This window comes from Netta rufina (assembly GCF_964035555.1).
Source record: "Netta rufina genome assembly, chromosome: 6".
Taxonomy (NCBI): Eukaryota; Metazoa; Chordata; class Aves; order Anseriformes; family Anatidae; genus Netta; species Netta rufina.
In genome coordinates, this window is record NC_140129.1 from 27140084 (window position 1) to 27155878 (window position 15795).

The following is a 15795-nucleotide window of genomic DNA, read 5'->3' on the forward strand; positions in this document are numbered from 1 at the left end:
TTTATTGTGAAAATGGCTATCTGTGGATGAAGGGAAAACAGTATCTCTGAATGCTACTCTTCAGTTATCCTCAAATAATATATCTAAGCTAAATTTAATACATGAAGCATGATTAAATTATATGTGATGAAACAGATCACAGTAATCACTTTTCAGGTTAAGATTTGTAAGTTTAGTGGTCCCTTGAAAGAATAACCTAGAATAAAGTTGACATTACCATAACACTGGCTATACAGTTGATTAAACAAAGTATGCTTACAAACTCATAAAGAAGTATTAAAATTAATTATATTTAGCACCACAATCACTTAACAGCACAGCATGCAGAACAGGACAAAAACCCATCATAAATTACCCATTGCACAGCATGAGGTAAATCATTTCACCTTGAGATATTATAATTAAGTTTCAGTCTTCTTTAGAGCATGTGACACTGACAGTGGTAAAAATATGTTTTGAAATACCAAACAAAAGCACTAGTTTAAACAGTTATCCTTACCATGGAAAGGTGTTAATTCGTACTCTGTTCTTAAAAATTAGTATTCCACCTGACATCACTCCAATCATTATTTCATTGTTGCTCTGATCCTTCAAAAGAGAAAAGAGACAATGGTTTGAAAAACAATATAAACATCTTTGAAATCTCATATATATTCATTCTCATCTCTCTCCCTCTAAACACAAAAAACACAATAGCAAAATAGAACTTGATTTACATGGAAGGAAACGTGTTTTAGTAAGATGAGTAGGAATTACATTATTCCCTCCTAATTCGAACAAGCCCGTTTGTTTGCTCTAAGCCCTTTATAAACTACCACAGAATTTTAATTTTCTAAGTTAGATCTTCCATCTTCCTCCAACGTTGAAGAAACAACAATATAGAGTATTTTAGCAGCTTATTATGAATAAGAGCGCTAATAGACTGGCTTGGCGTTTGCTATACTAAAAGCAACCAGCGACTTAAATTCCTACCTGAAAGGAAATTGCAATCTCAGAACACAGAGAGGAGAGATTCTAAAACAAATAATATTGTAAGCATATTTAAACAGCACATTTTCCCTCAAATATTTATGCACTCTAATCAAATGCCTGCTACAGGTCTCTCAACACAGGTGCAAAAATAGGAAGATAGAGACAGTAGTGAAGTGCAGTACTTATCACATTCTGCTGCATACTTCTCTAACATTAGAGAGTGAGACAAGAATATTTGAAAAAGAGCTGTCTTATTTACTAAAAACGATTACATTCAGTCTTTGGAGAAATGGTAGCACTGTAATGGCAGGTTCTTTCAAGACCTCAAGCTACCTGCTTTACCAGATAAAACTATTTCACTGTACTTATTACGAAGAAGTAAGCTACTAGGTTTCCACATACACTCAAATATTCTTCATGACCAGACTTTTCATTTAAAAGCCTTGGTTTCAAATGTATATCCTTCATAATTTTAACCTCTATTTCATTTTTGAATTTACAGCGGAAGGATAGGTAGCGATTTGTTTTCACATTACACTTCACATTATATACGTTACGCACTACATATCACATCAAATTATAGTACATTCACCTTACGTAATAGCTCACATTATATACAGATAATGATCCGTAGCTCAGTTCTAATCTGAACCAAATAAAATATACTTAAAAGATGACAGATCCTTAAACATCAAAAGCACGTTTCAACAAGTACATTTTTCTTTTTCACCAGTAACGAACCAAACTGGCATTCAGGTTGAACCTCAATAACACACACAAACTAAGCCCAAATTAAAGCAAACAAGTAATCACTGAATAGTTTAGGTTGGAAAACACTTTTAAGATCATAGTGGCTGCTGAAATTGCTAAATTGCATTTAAGCAGATTATAATATAATTTCATTTTTTTCTCCTGAAAACAGAAGCCAGGAAGACTCACTAAAATACACATATTTCCACATAAATATCCAAGGAATCCACTTTTACATTACAACACTAGCTGATCCAAACTTACCCTTGCATAGTGCAATTCAACTCCATAAAGTTCTAAGGTACGTGCTGTATTGAGATAATTGAACTCTGCTTCTGCAGGAGACAGCCCTCTGAAAGAAAGAAGCTAAATAAGAAACATTCAAATATACCCCCCACACCAGGCTCTTTATTGAGCTCAAATACAAAATATGCATCAGCTTTACTAGTTCTTCCCCCACCCTGAATTCTCAATTTCCTTTCTCACCATAAGCAGACTGCAATCCAAGAATTTTAACTGGTGCTTCCAGTGTCTTGAAAAGAGACTGCAACACACTGTCTGCAAATGCACTTTTTTTTTTTTTAATTTTATTTTATTTCTAATGCATTGTATTGTTTAAATGTCTGTGAAGCTCTGGAATCTGGAAATTACTTTTGCAATTCCGTATTTTGCATTGATAATAGCAATCTCTCTGTAACACTCACCTTCAAACTTTAAATTATCATCAACCCACTTGAATTTTATTTACTCTACTTAACTGGATTTGCTAAGCCATTAACTGAAATGTAAAACAACATTCAGTAGTTTTTAAACTATAGCTTATCTTTTGTTAAATTTTACTGTAAGAACAAAGTGTCTCAGTTCTAAAATGCCAAGGAGCTATCAATGAAAGAAATACTGTTGAACATTACACATTGAGAAAAATGTATTTTCCATTGCTTCATTGCCTTTTCCTCTTTAGGAAAAAGTCAAGGAATTGCGAACAGGAAAGACCAGACATTGGAGAAAAGGACTTGTTTTTTACTTCTGAAGTGACTCTAATGTACTGGTAAGAGCACCATGAAAACAAGGCCTTTATGCATTCTCAAGAACTGAACAACACTTTTAAAGTAACTGTATCCTGCTAAGTTAATATCTTATGTAATACACACACAATTTTCAGTGCACCTTTACCATGTTCATTTACTCACTAATATTCCCTCTTATTCTAACAGATGCGTTCCATCTCTGCAGAGCATCAATGGTACTTATTATACAGACATTCTACAAAAAATATCACATTCACATAGAGAATTTTTTAACAGAAACCTTTAAGACAAAATACTCAGTTTTTATGTAATAGCACAGCACCAGCAGTCAGGATTTGACCAAGTCAGTCAATATCTTCTGCTGTAAATCCTTACATGTGCTGCTGATGTAATTTTGCTATTTCTTTTTCAAAGTCTTGAGGCTGGCTAGGGATGAAAGAATAGTCTGAGAGGTAGCCTGGCAAGTTTTCTGAATGGTTGTAGTCTCCCAGCTCGGCTAAAATATTAAAAAGAGAGGTTATTGTTTATCAGTGATGTACTTGGCATTGTGCAATGCCCCCAAATTCACACAAGTCTGCTCCCACATACTTTATGTTCTACAGCAAATTAAAATATATTAGACATTTTAGCTCCCCTTTTCCCTTTGAATAGAGTCACATTCTCATTGAGTGCTGTGGAAATCATTCAAAAAGAGCTCTGAGTGGGTGTTTACGCAGGAAGTTTATGCAGTGTTTAATTTCTAATGCACAAATTAAATTCATAAATGCTCTCATAACGATGAGTATCAAATAATACACTTCAAGGTATCGCAGGTACTAGCTTTTTTCTTTTCTTTTTTTTTTTTTTTTTTTCCTTTTTTTAACCTTTGCTTATTTTGATAAGATTGTGTTTTGTTTTGTTTTTTAAACATTGCAACTGCAATTTCTTCACTTTGGAAGCTCTGCTAAAACAACTACACCAAGATATATTCAGAAGCATTAGAAAAAAATTTTTTGTACAATTGTATGTGTACAGAAAAAGTATGCATACATACACCTACAGTGTTTATTGGAAACTACTAAAAAGTGTATTTACATAATTTCTAACACTTCCTTAAAAGCATAAGTAAATCAAAATCACATTTACTGTCAGAATAAATTAAAAAAAAAAAAACAACACACAACTTGCTAAAACTACAGACTTCGAGGTTTTTTTTTTTGTTTTTTTTTTTTTTTTTTTAACTGTAATCCAAAAATAAATCCAGCTGTAAGTGTCTGCAATCCATCTAACAGATTTACAGTAATAAGTAACATAACATGTGAAAACTGGAAAGTTCACAGCAACCTAGCATGGTGTGGGGTCCTGGGAAGGCCTACTGATGATTTGTGGGGTATGGAAAAACTGACGATGGGAGGGATGAAGGAGATGAGCGAGAGGATAAGCAAGGGAAGCAAAGGCAGGAAAGTAGTCTGGGGCATTTGCATTACCAGAGACTGATCCTATTAAAAATGATTTCAAAACTGGAAAATGTGACCAGGCTTTGTAACCAAGTGCAATTCTTACTAAAATACACTACAAGTGTATTTTATATAATAATATATATTTTGCAAGGGTGGCTAAGGTCTATGGCTGCTGTTTACAAATAAAGAATTCTAAGACCTAAACCCAAAGAGAGTTTAGTAACAGACATGCACAGAAAACCATTAGACAGAGATCTGAACACTGCAAAACTTAAGGACAGCAAGATCTTGCATGTAAATGTTAACTACAATGCATACCCGCTACTACTACATTATTTTAAAAAGAAACATTTTTTTCTTAGAAGATTAAAACATTATAAACTTTTCATAGTGTCTGCTTCATTATCAAAATCTTTTCTAAGGCAAAATGCTAAGGTATGACTTCTGTTTTTCTGATAGCATTTACACTACGTATTTTTTCTAGCAGCTGCAGTTTGGTGTTTCCTGAAAGAGAAATTGCTCTGCTGATTGATCTGGAAAAAGGCAAGCAACTTTTCACCACTTTTCAAAACTGCGCATAATATTTTACATTAACATTACCATGTATTTTTTTCCCTGAAAAGATCACCATGGACTATTTCTCTGATATGTAAGAAGTACAAAATGTAAATATAACACAGGAATACACATGGATATATGAGGCCTGCATATAAAACAGATTCTGACAATCACAATTTCCAAGAACTAAGGGTTGAATATCTTAGATTCCTTCCATTGAACAGTTTGTCGTTTTCCTTCCATAAAACCTAATCTCAGTCTTCTAGACATAATTACCCACTGATGAGTAGTTAAAACTGGTAACACAGGTGTTGAACTATTTGGCCAGATATGAGCAGAACTTACTTCAACCTCATTTGGAGGTTCACTTTACAGCATAAAACGTGCAAGTGTCTAAATACTGCTTTAGTATGACTCAAAAACATATACATGTATATCAAATCACACTTCAGAATGCAGAGAAATGCAATGGATTTGTTTTTTGTTTGTTTGTTTTTTGTTGTTTTTTTTTTTTTTTTAACTGCATGGATTTAAAGAAGGAAAACAGAGAGCTATTAGTATTTCTCTCTAATGCAGCAGAATCTTCTGGGGGAGAAAAATCAACCAGACAGATTTCTTTAATAATGAGAAACATTATGTTATGTCCACAAATATGATGATATACAAACTACATTCTTTAGAAACTAAACTATCCAGTGCTACATTTTTTTTTACATATCTCAGTACTTACATATATACGAATACTTCATTATACTTACATTGAACAGCATAGGAAGCCAGAAGAGCAGCAGTATTATATGGACAGGGCAATCTGTTTTGTTTTTAGAAGAAAACCAAATGAAATTACGTACTTCATATGAAACAGTTATTTTGAAAAGCCTAATCTTTCATAATCTATCAATGCACAAGCTGGACACGTAACTATTATAAATGTTTCTATTTGCATAAATGTTATTTTTAAACATTTTTTATTTTTGCCTATATAATTTATGATTAACTTAACAATGTTTTGTCAAAGTTTCATGCTATATTTAACATAACAAAAATGTCTTACCTTCCAGTAAGAATGTCCTGTTTAATTTGCAAAAAATACTGGTACCTTATTAAAAAACAGAACAGAAATTAAAAATCATTTAGTTTTTCATTAGTTTAGTGCATTTTGTTTCCAGTTACCACAAAGCTAAACCTTTACACTTTGCAGGCTATTTCTTAAACTCTTACAGGAAAGAAATTAAACTGTGATTAGTAATATACTACAACTTTGTAAATTAAACTCTTTACAGGCTAGTAGTTACTGTATAATGATATTACGTGTATTTCACCAGTATATTGACAAATTCATGTTTTACCCATTTTATTTGATGGTACTTCGGTTCAGTTTAAAATAAAAAAAAAGAAAAAAGAGCCTTCATGATGACTAAGTGTAACAATAGAACAATTCAGCACACAAGCCAAAAGTCAAAGATGGCATCTATATACACTGCTAACTTAGTAAGAATGATTTATACTCCAGGTAGAGAAAAAGAGTTAGCTTATTCTCATCAAATATTTGACATTACTTGGTTTTCATTTAGACTAAACTAATTAGTCTCAGTATTTTGGCATCACATTCTTAAATAACAGTTGTGGATTTTATTATGTTAAAAGCCTTCTAAAAGTCTTTTGACTTCCCTTGAACTTCTGTTCTGAAGGTTTTGTTTTGTTGTTTTTTTTTTAATTATGATGTGAGAAAAGCTTGTTTTAGAAGTTCTTCTACTCTTCACATGCACCCTCTTTCAAGTAAGGAAGGAGATGGGAACAGCAAAAGGAGCAGACTAACACTTTAAACTAAGGACTACTTTCAACCAAATGTTAGCAGCAGAAACTCTGTAACATAAAAACAAAACAAAAAAATAAGAAACCTGAACCTTCCCAGTGAGTGGAAAATTTTAACATCGTTCCTGTCTTCTTATAAATTTGTTAAGTTTTGGAACATCCTACATCATTATTACATAAACTAGCCATTTTCCTTTTGTAGTTCTGCTTTGGAAGTACTGTCAGCCACACTTGTTCATCATAAACATTCAACAATTACGTATCAAAAATACTCGCTTTAAGTCTGACTAAAACCAAACATTAAATATTTTCCAATATTAACTTGCACTAAGAAGTTCAAAACAATATATATAACTATTATATATCATATGATTTCTCATAATTGTTTAGACTAAGATTCAGCGTAGTCTTCAGAAACTGGTTACCACTTCGAAGACTTTCACAAACATTTACAAATACATACAGAAATCAAGTCATTTACAAGCTAAATTTAGTGAAAGGTAAAACACTTCACATTTGAAATAGTATCAGGAAAATACTTGCAAACTGATAAGCAAAGATGTTAGCTCCTGTATGCTCAACTCCTACAAAACTTTCTAGAGGATCCTGGACCTCAAGGAATGGCAACAAGCTTTGTTTCTGGTATTAATCCTAAGAAGTTAAAACTGAGACACTAGACAGGCTTTAGAGAACTCAAAATACTTTCTCACTTTGCATCTTAGAATGCACATTGATTAAAAAAAAAAAAAAGAAACAGATGAAGCAAATTTATTCACCTATTAAAGAAATGTAAATCAATACTTCCCACTGTTAACATTCATGGCTGTAAAAACATGGAAAAATTCTGCATGTGCAGATGTATTTTTTTATTCTTTACTTTTTGTAAAAGGCATTATTAGAAATATGCCATGGTACTTAATGGACCTGATGATTAACGAATACTAATCAGAGTTCATTTTCTATCCACTGTTTTCAGTGAACAGTGAAGTTAATTGCTTGTTAGCTAACCACCCTAGTTCAAACACTGGTGTCTTGCATAGTATTAAGCAAAATGGGAAATCAATAGAAGCTGTATTAATGTAGATCTGAAAATCTGTACAACAAATTCAGCTAAACCAATTAAGAAGGCTTTGATTGCATTACAATGTTTTCATCTTCCTTAAATATAGGGAAAAGGATAAGACAGAATTATTGTTAACTGGAGTCATTGTTAATAAAGAGGCTGTCCTGCGATGAGCAGAACTAACAAAGCTTCATCTCCTACCAATGTAAGTTCTTAAAGCTAAACCCTCCAACACAAGCTGAGCTCCCACTGACCCTTTTCTGACCTGAGGCATTCATAACCTGCCTCCCCCTCACAAATTCTCAGAGGTCTAATTTAAAGATATGAGCCTGCACTGAACCTTTCCAATCTATTCGTATTGCCTCACGTTAGCTCATTCTTCTTATTATTTTTTTCCATGAAATTTATAAAAACTGAGTACTTTTCGAAAAGTCTCAACGTGAATGGAAACTCAAAAGCACAGACTTTGTTTCTTTCCTTTTCTGGTGGCTTTTTTTCATTTGTTTTGTTTTTGTTGTTTGGTTTTGTTTTAAGAGGGGAAATGCTGATTACATGAAAGGACCACATGTCAGTGACAAGGCATCCTAATTTCACTACAAAAACCCCACGGATAATGGCATTCTCTTTATAATAATTCCAAATATAAATGAGTTTTCTCAGGGGCAATTAGGCCTATTAGCTAAAAAGGCAGAGCTGACCCAGATACGGCAATCCTACATTACTTCTTACCTAAATGGCTGCTGTATTTATAGCAGCACTGTATTTACAGCATAACATTTATGTAAACAGTTGTGTTTTTTCTTTACTGTTTGCTTGATATAGATAAGCATTTGCTGTTTTTTAATTTCCTTAGTAATATTTTATATTGCCCTTCAATCCAAATTACATATTTTTCATTACTCTAATATAGTATATTGCAAAATTCTCTGAGTAAATATTTCAGTAAAACAAAGACTAATCTGGGGCTCATTTTTGTCAATTCTGACTACATAGATGTGTACAAATTTTTGTTAAAAATTTGACAAATCCAACGTTATAAACAAATATGGAGCCAAATTTTCACAGTTTCGGTGCTTAGGTTTCTAAAGCTATCTTTAATAATTTAGATATTGAACAGGGCTGACCTGTTTTCAGAATGGCTGACATCCAAAAATCGCAATCTGTCAAATCACACCACTTATGTAGAAGAGTAGAACTAATACTGAAAACATGAGGCATTTCTTCAGGAGCTATCTGCAACTCAAAAACCTCCTAACTGGATTCACACTGAGCATTTTCTTCAGCAAACTTCAACACATTGCTAGCAAAATGAGCTCACATCATTCAAGCTAAGACTACAAATATATGAACAGAGATGAACTTATTAGTGCCAGGCAGAAAACTGGAAAAAAAAATGCAGAAAGCTCAGGATTTTTTTTAATCATAAAGGAGAACATAATTAAGGATAAAATTACATTTTGCTCACTGATAAATTGCAGGATTAAGTTTTTCCCTTATTTTATTTTCTCTTTCCTGTTCCTACTTTATAGTATTTTCTTTATGCAGTTACTTAATTTTGCATATGTATTTGTAAATTTATTCATAGAGTTTTTTTTGTTATGTTGATTTGGTGCAACTGCATAGTTCCTGCCTGTAATTATCAGGCAAAAATTAGAAGCCTGTATATACTACACAAGTATACTTGTGTAGCATATACTTGTGTAGTATAAAAAACGCTACAAGAAAATTTATGTGTTACACCTTTAAAAAAAAAAGTTTTCCCCTTAGACATAAACCTTCTAGAAAAATATGTCATTGATGAATTAACTAGACCTACCTTGTATATTCTTCTTGGAGCTTGTTTGGATCACTTACAAAAAACTTAACTCTCAAGTTCAAACTGTGAGGAGATCCTCCTATGGTCAAGGAAAGTATTTCTAATTAATCAAGGCACCTTGGAAAAACATCATTATAATGATGTATGAATTGTCCAAATACATATACGTACTCACTTTTTAATTGTTTCCTGATAGGTTTGTTTGGATCCAACCACCTCTGGAAAGAGATAAATTATAACACTAATTTTAGAGAAACAAAAAAGCATGAATTATAGCCGTATACATGTATATCAAGAACCATTGTAATTTTGTTACTTTTTATTTGATCTTTTACCAAAACATCCTATTGGCATACAAAGTATTACCATAGACTCTGGAAGGACACCAACATTATCACGAGCAGTTGCTGGTCTTCTCTACCTGAGATTGATCTCTGCTGTCCAGGTATCTGTCTGTTATAGTATTAGGACAACTACAACATGGTTATTGTCACCTGTACCTGACAGAGGTTAGAACTCAGGGTGTGTTTAACCATCTTTAGCAATTCTTTAAACTGATTATCTCAGGTAAACTAACTGTGGCAGTGAAAAGCAAAGGCTAATTTACTGTCCTCGGAAGTTAATTTGCTTAAACCAGTTCAGGTTCCTTCTAACTCTGCAGTTCGCAGGTCTGACACATCCAGAGTGATCCCACTGGCTCACAGATTCTCCTCCAATTGTCAGTCAACTCTGCTACATCCCTAATTATGATCTTGTAAATCAAAGACTCAGCCTACTGGACTACTGGATTAAGGACTACAGAACATTTTTACCAACCTTGATCGTCTCTATGGGAGCATATTGCTTTGGTATATTCACCCATAGTATATGCAGATCTTTATAAAATCAACGCTGCAACTTTCAGAAAGAAGTGTGGTTCTTAGGAAAGCCCTACAAGATATTTAAACAGCTCCCTCTACCACCCCAGCAGACCCTGTACCAACGTACTTTAGCTAACTTACACCTTCACTTCTGATAAATACCATTTCGTTCTTCATCCTGCCTTGGAATGCAAGCCCACAAGCCCCAGGAACCAGCTGCATGGCCACAGATCCCTCATGTGAACCACAGAGTCCAAGTCATGTATGGCACACAACTACCTCAAACTTACCACCCCCCTTTGGAGGAAGCAAACAGACTTGAAATATTTGATACACACTACAGATCTGAAGTTAGTTCAGTCATTTCATTTGTTGGGAATACAAAATAATGCTGACCAGATCCAAATGTGGTATCCTTCTAGCAGATGGCTTGAGAAGAACATGATTTAAAACACTTGAGTATCTTTAAACAGGGGTTTTGATTCAATATACATAGATAAATACATAGATCTGACTGATAATCCTCTGACTTTTTTTTTTCTCCAAGAAATACTGCTTGAGATTATAGTTAATCCAGAAAACCTGGAATTTAAATGCTTAGCAGAAAAGCTTGCGTTCACTTCCTTCTGGTTGCAAAAATCAATTTGGAATGTACTAATATAGCTTAAACCACAGAAGAGTAACTTTTTTTTTTTTTTTAACTGTATTTAACAAGCAATATCCATGCTTCACATGATATAACTGGATCCAAACATAAAACGTGAGAGACTGCAGAGCATTAAATCGCTTAACAGGATAAGAAGCTGAAGCTGACATGGTTCAGGCAAAACTAACAGAAGTTTATGGGTCAAGGTGCTGGTAGCAAGAAGCGTTATCCGATGTGGTTCAGACTTGCTAGCACGTCTGAGGGGTAGGAATATCTGGGATTCCCTCTTCCCCAGGCTGCTCCAGGCCCCCACAACCAGTCACAGCACTCCGCTGTAGGAAGCATCAATGCTTCCTGTGTTGATTTGTGCTAGGACATGAGCTTTATACAAATACATAAAGCTTGGGCAGTTTATGCAATTCGCATTTAGACACAGTGATAGAGGTTTCACACTCAATTGGCAGAATTCTCTTTTTTCCCCGTCAGTTTTGCGTCCTGCAGCATTTCAGTATCCTAGTAATATTCCAGTGTGTTATTACACATGTAACCACAGTATTTGACAATCCAATCTGTTTCCTTTGCACAAATGAGCAAAGTGTAAAAGTAAGCTGATATCAAAACCCAGAATTAATCAAACCCATAAATCTTCAGCTTAGACTACTAGTAGTTGTAAAAATTTTATTTAGCTCTGACATATTTTGATGGCAAGTAGATAGTTGCTGAAAAGCCAAATATTTTAGAAGGAATATTAAGTTGTTAAAGCATGTGCTTGTATCAACTATCCGTGAAGTCCCTCTTCTTTTGGAATAACTATTAGTATCTATTAGTGTTGTGTTCAACTACTTCCAGACAGATAAACTAAAAAAAATGTTTAGAGTTCTAAGCCTTGTAATGCCAGGTAAGTGTGAATAAGAAACACTACGTTTCTAAATGTTGAATAAAATATTCAATAGTGTTAAATTAAAGGCATTTTAATCAAAGCTGAAAAATAATTTAGGTTTTTCTACAGTGTGACTTTGGCTTTTCAGCCTTGGAACAAAGTTTAGATTGATAAAATTAAATTATGGCCATCCTGCCAATGTCATAATAGAACCATATATGAAGTTACAAAAGAAAACTCCATTAAATATCTGCAGCGCGTTACGTTGCTGATTTTTAAAGTTTCAGTGCTATGGAATTTCCTTTCAATTACAGCACATCAACTACTAACAAAACTTAGTTTCAGAAGAGTCCCTTTCTTTATCTGTTATGGTGATGAGCCGACAGCTGCTTTTACATCGTGAACAACACGAAATGTGACTTAAAGCCCTGCAAGTGCCTTTGCTAGAAAAGAAATCACCTTACAAGATAATGAAAACACACCCAAAATGTTACTTGTTATCCCAGCTGATGATGATCATGCCACCCAATAACTAGATAAAACAAAACAGACAATGTCCCTTTAACGTATGATTTCATGAGCACAAGTCTCATCATTTCACTTGTAACTACAAGGCGATACTGACTCTTTACAGTGCCCTAGATCACAGTGATGCTCATCTAAACTCCATCACTTCTGGAGTCCCCTATTTCCACTTCAAGAGAGAACATTCATTAGAACCCCCCGTTTGGGGGAGGGAATACAATGCTACTGATACCTGGGATCAGTTGTATTTATTTATTTAAGTTTTGCAGCCACGCATAATACTGGTTATAGGGCATGGAAATGTAATAGCCAATTCAAATTTAACTGAAATAATGCGAGCTGAAGCAGAGCTGTACTTCAAGAGCTACATTTCCATTTCAATCATGTAATCACTTTGATCAAAGTAAACTCCTCAAATCCTATTTAATACCTTACTAAATCTACACAAGCAATACATCATAAGCTACAGAAATGCCTCTTGAATTCAGAATAACAGGTATGTCTACATAGTACAAAGAAAGGATTCTAACAGCAGAAGACTGATGTTTAAAACAGAAGACCCTGTGGTTTGGATGAGTGCAGGGGGCTGAATGCAAATCTCTGGAAGGTTTAACCACTTAAAAACAGACTTAATTCCAAATATTCCTTTCTCACAAATAAATCTAAGTAGTACGCTTTGTACTTCTACTTGTTTAAAAACAGCTAGTAACTCTTCATGGAGCGCTGCTCAAAAGGTCTACAAGCAGCATTTCCCATGGATGCATAGGTTAATTTTTTTTTTCTCATGGCAGAGATTGAAACAGACCAGTTTAAAAAACAAAAACATCTCCCACTGTAGCAATGACAAAAATTCACAGTTGAGTTAGACTCAGGTAACTTCATCTAACCCTGCAAAAAGATGCAATACTCGAAGAGCACCACCAAATGCATTACTTTTGCTTAAACACTGATTAAGCTCTCCATTTCTCACGACCCAAACATCACCCATCTTTCTTCCCGTTTCAACCTTCATCTACTTTAACATGCTGCCTGAATGCTGATTATTACCATATAATTAACTTGGATAGTTTTCTCAACTGCCATTTAATTAATTCACTTGATCTGATTTGTTCATTATGCCAGCCTCCAGTGTTTCTACCACACATATATTACTATTTCCCTACTTCTGTCATTGTTCTCCCCTACCAGTGTTTCTCCCTAATTCTGTTTCTTAATTCTGCTCCACCTTCTAGTAGAAATGCTATTCTAATTCTATGCCTCTCATCTACCAAATTGATCAATGAAAATACCATTCTCAAGTACATCAAATAACCATGTATTCAAATTGGTGCATTAAAAAAAATGGCTTAAGGAGCAAATAAAATATTCATGTGTTCTTTATTCATGAAATCACTCTTTTGAGAACATTCTGAAAACAAGCCCAACCAACAAGATTGAAGAGCATCTCCCATGTGAGAAGACAGCACACTTCATGGTATCATTTGTGTTCTTGTACAAGTAAATTCAGCAATAGAAAAAAGTAAAACTATTAAAATGTTGTAATATTTAAATAAATATTAATGTTAAATATTTTGCTATCATTATTGCAATGTTGTAAAAGAAGAACTTCAATTCCTGGTTCAAGCAGGTGAGAAATAATATATATAATATATAATCCTTTCTCCACTCTCAAGATTTTAATTTTGTTCCACATATTAGAGTACAGTTGTCCAGGTGAGCAAATCAAAACTGTATTTCAAAAAGCTAAGAAACATTTTTTTTTTCCCTGGAGAAAAATAGAAAGAAAAGACATGTAGTACTTTTCAATGCACTGCAATGTGCATTAAATCTATCAAATCAAAAACCTACAGCATTCCTGTAGAAAATCTGATCTACCAAAAGAAACAAATTAAAATTTTAACAATTAAGTATCCTCTAAACAATAAAACATGATCCTTATATATATATATATTAAATGAATTAAAACTACGATTTATAAAACAGATCCAACTTACAGGGTTATCAGTGGATTCATCAGCCAACTGTAAACCAAAGTAATCTCTCTCTGTCAAATCGAGATGCTTGAAGACTATATCCAATAGAACTTGTCCCTGATCATGTTTCTGCAGAGAACAAATACACGTATACACTGTTTAATGAACAAATATATAATTGGACACATAAAGTTCATGCAGGTAAAGCACATACTTTCAGATGTGATCTAGCAGTCTAAATTATAAACGTCACAAAGACCATCCCAGCAGCACTATTTTTAAACAAGCTCTATCTCTCTTCTGAAACATATGTAAGGAATTATTTTTCCTCTGTCATGTTCTGACAGTAAGAACTTCTCACTTCTCAGCTAGCTACATGATTATTTCTGAAAGCTGTTCATTAACCAAATTTGATATTTAAAAGGATTACTGGAAAGCAAAAAGAAAGGAGAAAAGAGGGCTAGGATTTGACAAAGGACTTTCTAGTGTCATTTGGGTCACTGAATATAGAAAGTTTTTCAGGCCTGCACAGGTTATTCTTACTTCTTGATCTGAAAATCTTCTCCTGAATCTAAATGAACCAGCATATTGAAAATGCTTCCACAGTTAAATGGCACAGACAGCTGAAGCAGACAAATACACAGCTGAGAAGCAGTGTCATTTAAGTATGTTCTCTTAAAGATACTTTAACTAATTCAAATAAACTGAACAGTAACATTTCTTTCCATAGACAAGTGGACAAACTTGATTTTTACTGCAGAGGCAACTCTTACCCACAACACGATATAAAAAGAATCTGTGTGGTTGTGGGTACCTAGCAATTTTTTGCCTAACCTGAAAACATTGCCAACACATAATTTAAAGGCAAAGTGTGACATTCTGACTAGACTCCATAAATACATTTGGTGAAATCTGAAGGATTTTCCCAAAGAAGTTATGAAGTATCAGTAGCTTCTTGAAGCACAAAAGATGACGAAAAATTCTGCAAGCAAAGCTGTCAAACGAGAAACATGCTGAAAGATATGATTAATACATTTTCCACACAGATTTTCTACTTCTTTGGCACCAAGCAAGCTTCTAATGATGTTCTAGGTGCCAAGTATTATTGATGCTGCAGTGGATTTCAGATACATCTTGCCTTGTTTACTGTAGGCGATATTTTGAAAGAATAACAGAAATAGAAGACTCCTGCTCGCAAATGACCTTGCTCCTCATAAGATATTATAAAATAGGTTACTTTCACAGCAGCTATATCTGAAATATATAGCTAAAAGGTCAGAAGGTTTTACTTAATATCTATAAACAAGAGAAACTCTACAAATCATATTCTGACAATTTGTTTACATCAAACAGAATACTATCAATTATTTTTTGTTGTTGTTCAGCTGAAGTTATGCTGAAGCTGAGTAAAATCAGTCTAAATCTTTTATTTGGGGGCTAAAAGTTCCAAGAAATCTGATAATTTATTTC

General features: G+C 33.8%; 1 protein-coding gene across 6 annotated transcripts in view; it reads right to left on the minus strand.

The window, feature by feature from the left end:
- Positions 1-15795, minus strand: part of PTPN4 (protein tyrosine phosphatase non-receptor type 4) — a 108297-nt gene that overhangs the window by 48437 nt on the left and 44065 nt on the right. For 5 of the 6 annotated variants that reach the window (XM_084289563.1, XM_084289564.1, XM_084289566.1 and 2 more), the window contains 8 exons: positions 14347-14454; positions 9617-9659; positions 9442-9541; positions 5802-5846; positions 5506-5558; positions 3126-3246; positions 1987-2074; positions 500-588 (listed from right to left, as the gene is read on the minus strand). In XM_084289563.1, the coding sequence (XP_084145689.1) occupies positions 500-588; positions 1987-2074; positions 3126-3246; positions 5506-5558; positions 5802-5846; positions 9442-9541; positions 9617-9659; positions 14347-14454 (647 nt within the window). The remainder of the gene's footprint in view (positions 1-499; positions 589-1986; positions 2075-3125; positions 3247-5505; positions 5559-5801; positions 5847-9441; positions 9542-9616; positions 9660-14346; positions 14455-15795) is intronic. The other variant, XM_084289568.1, reaches the window with a different exon arrangement.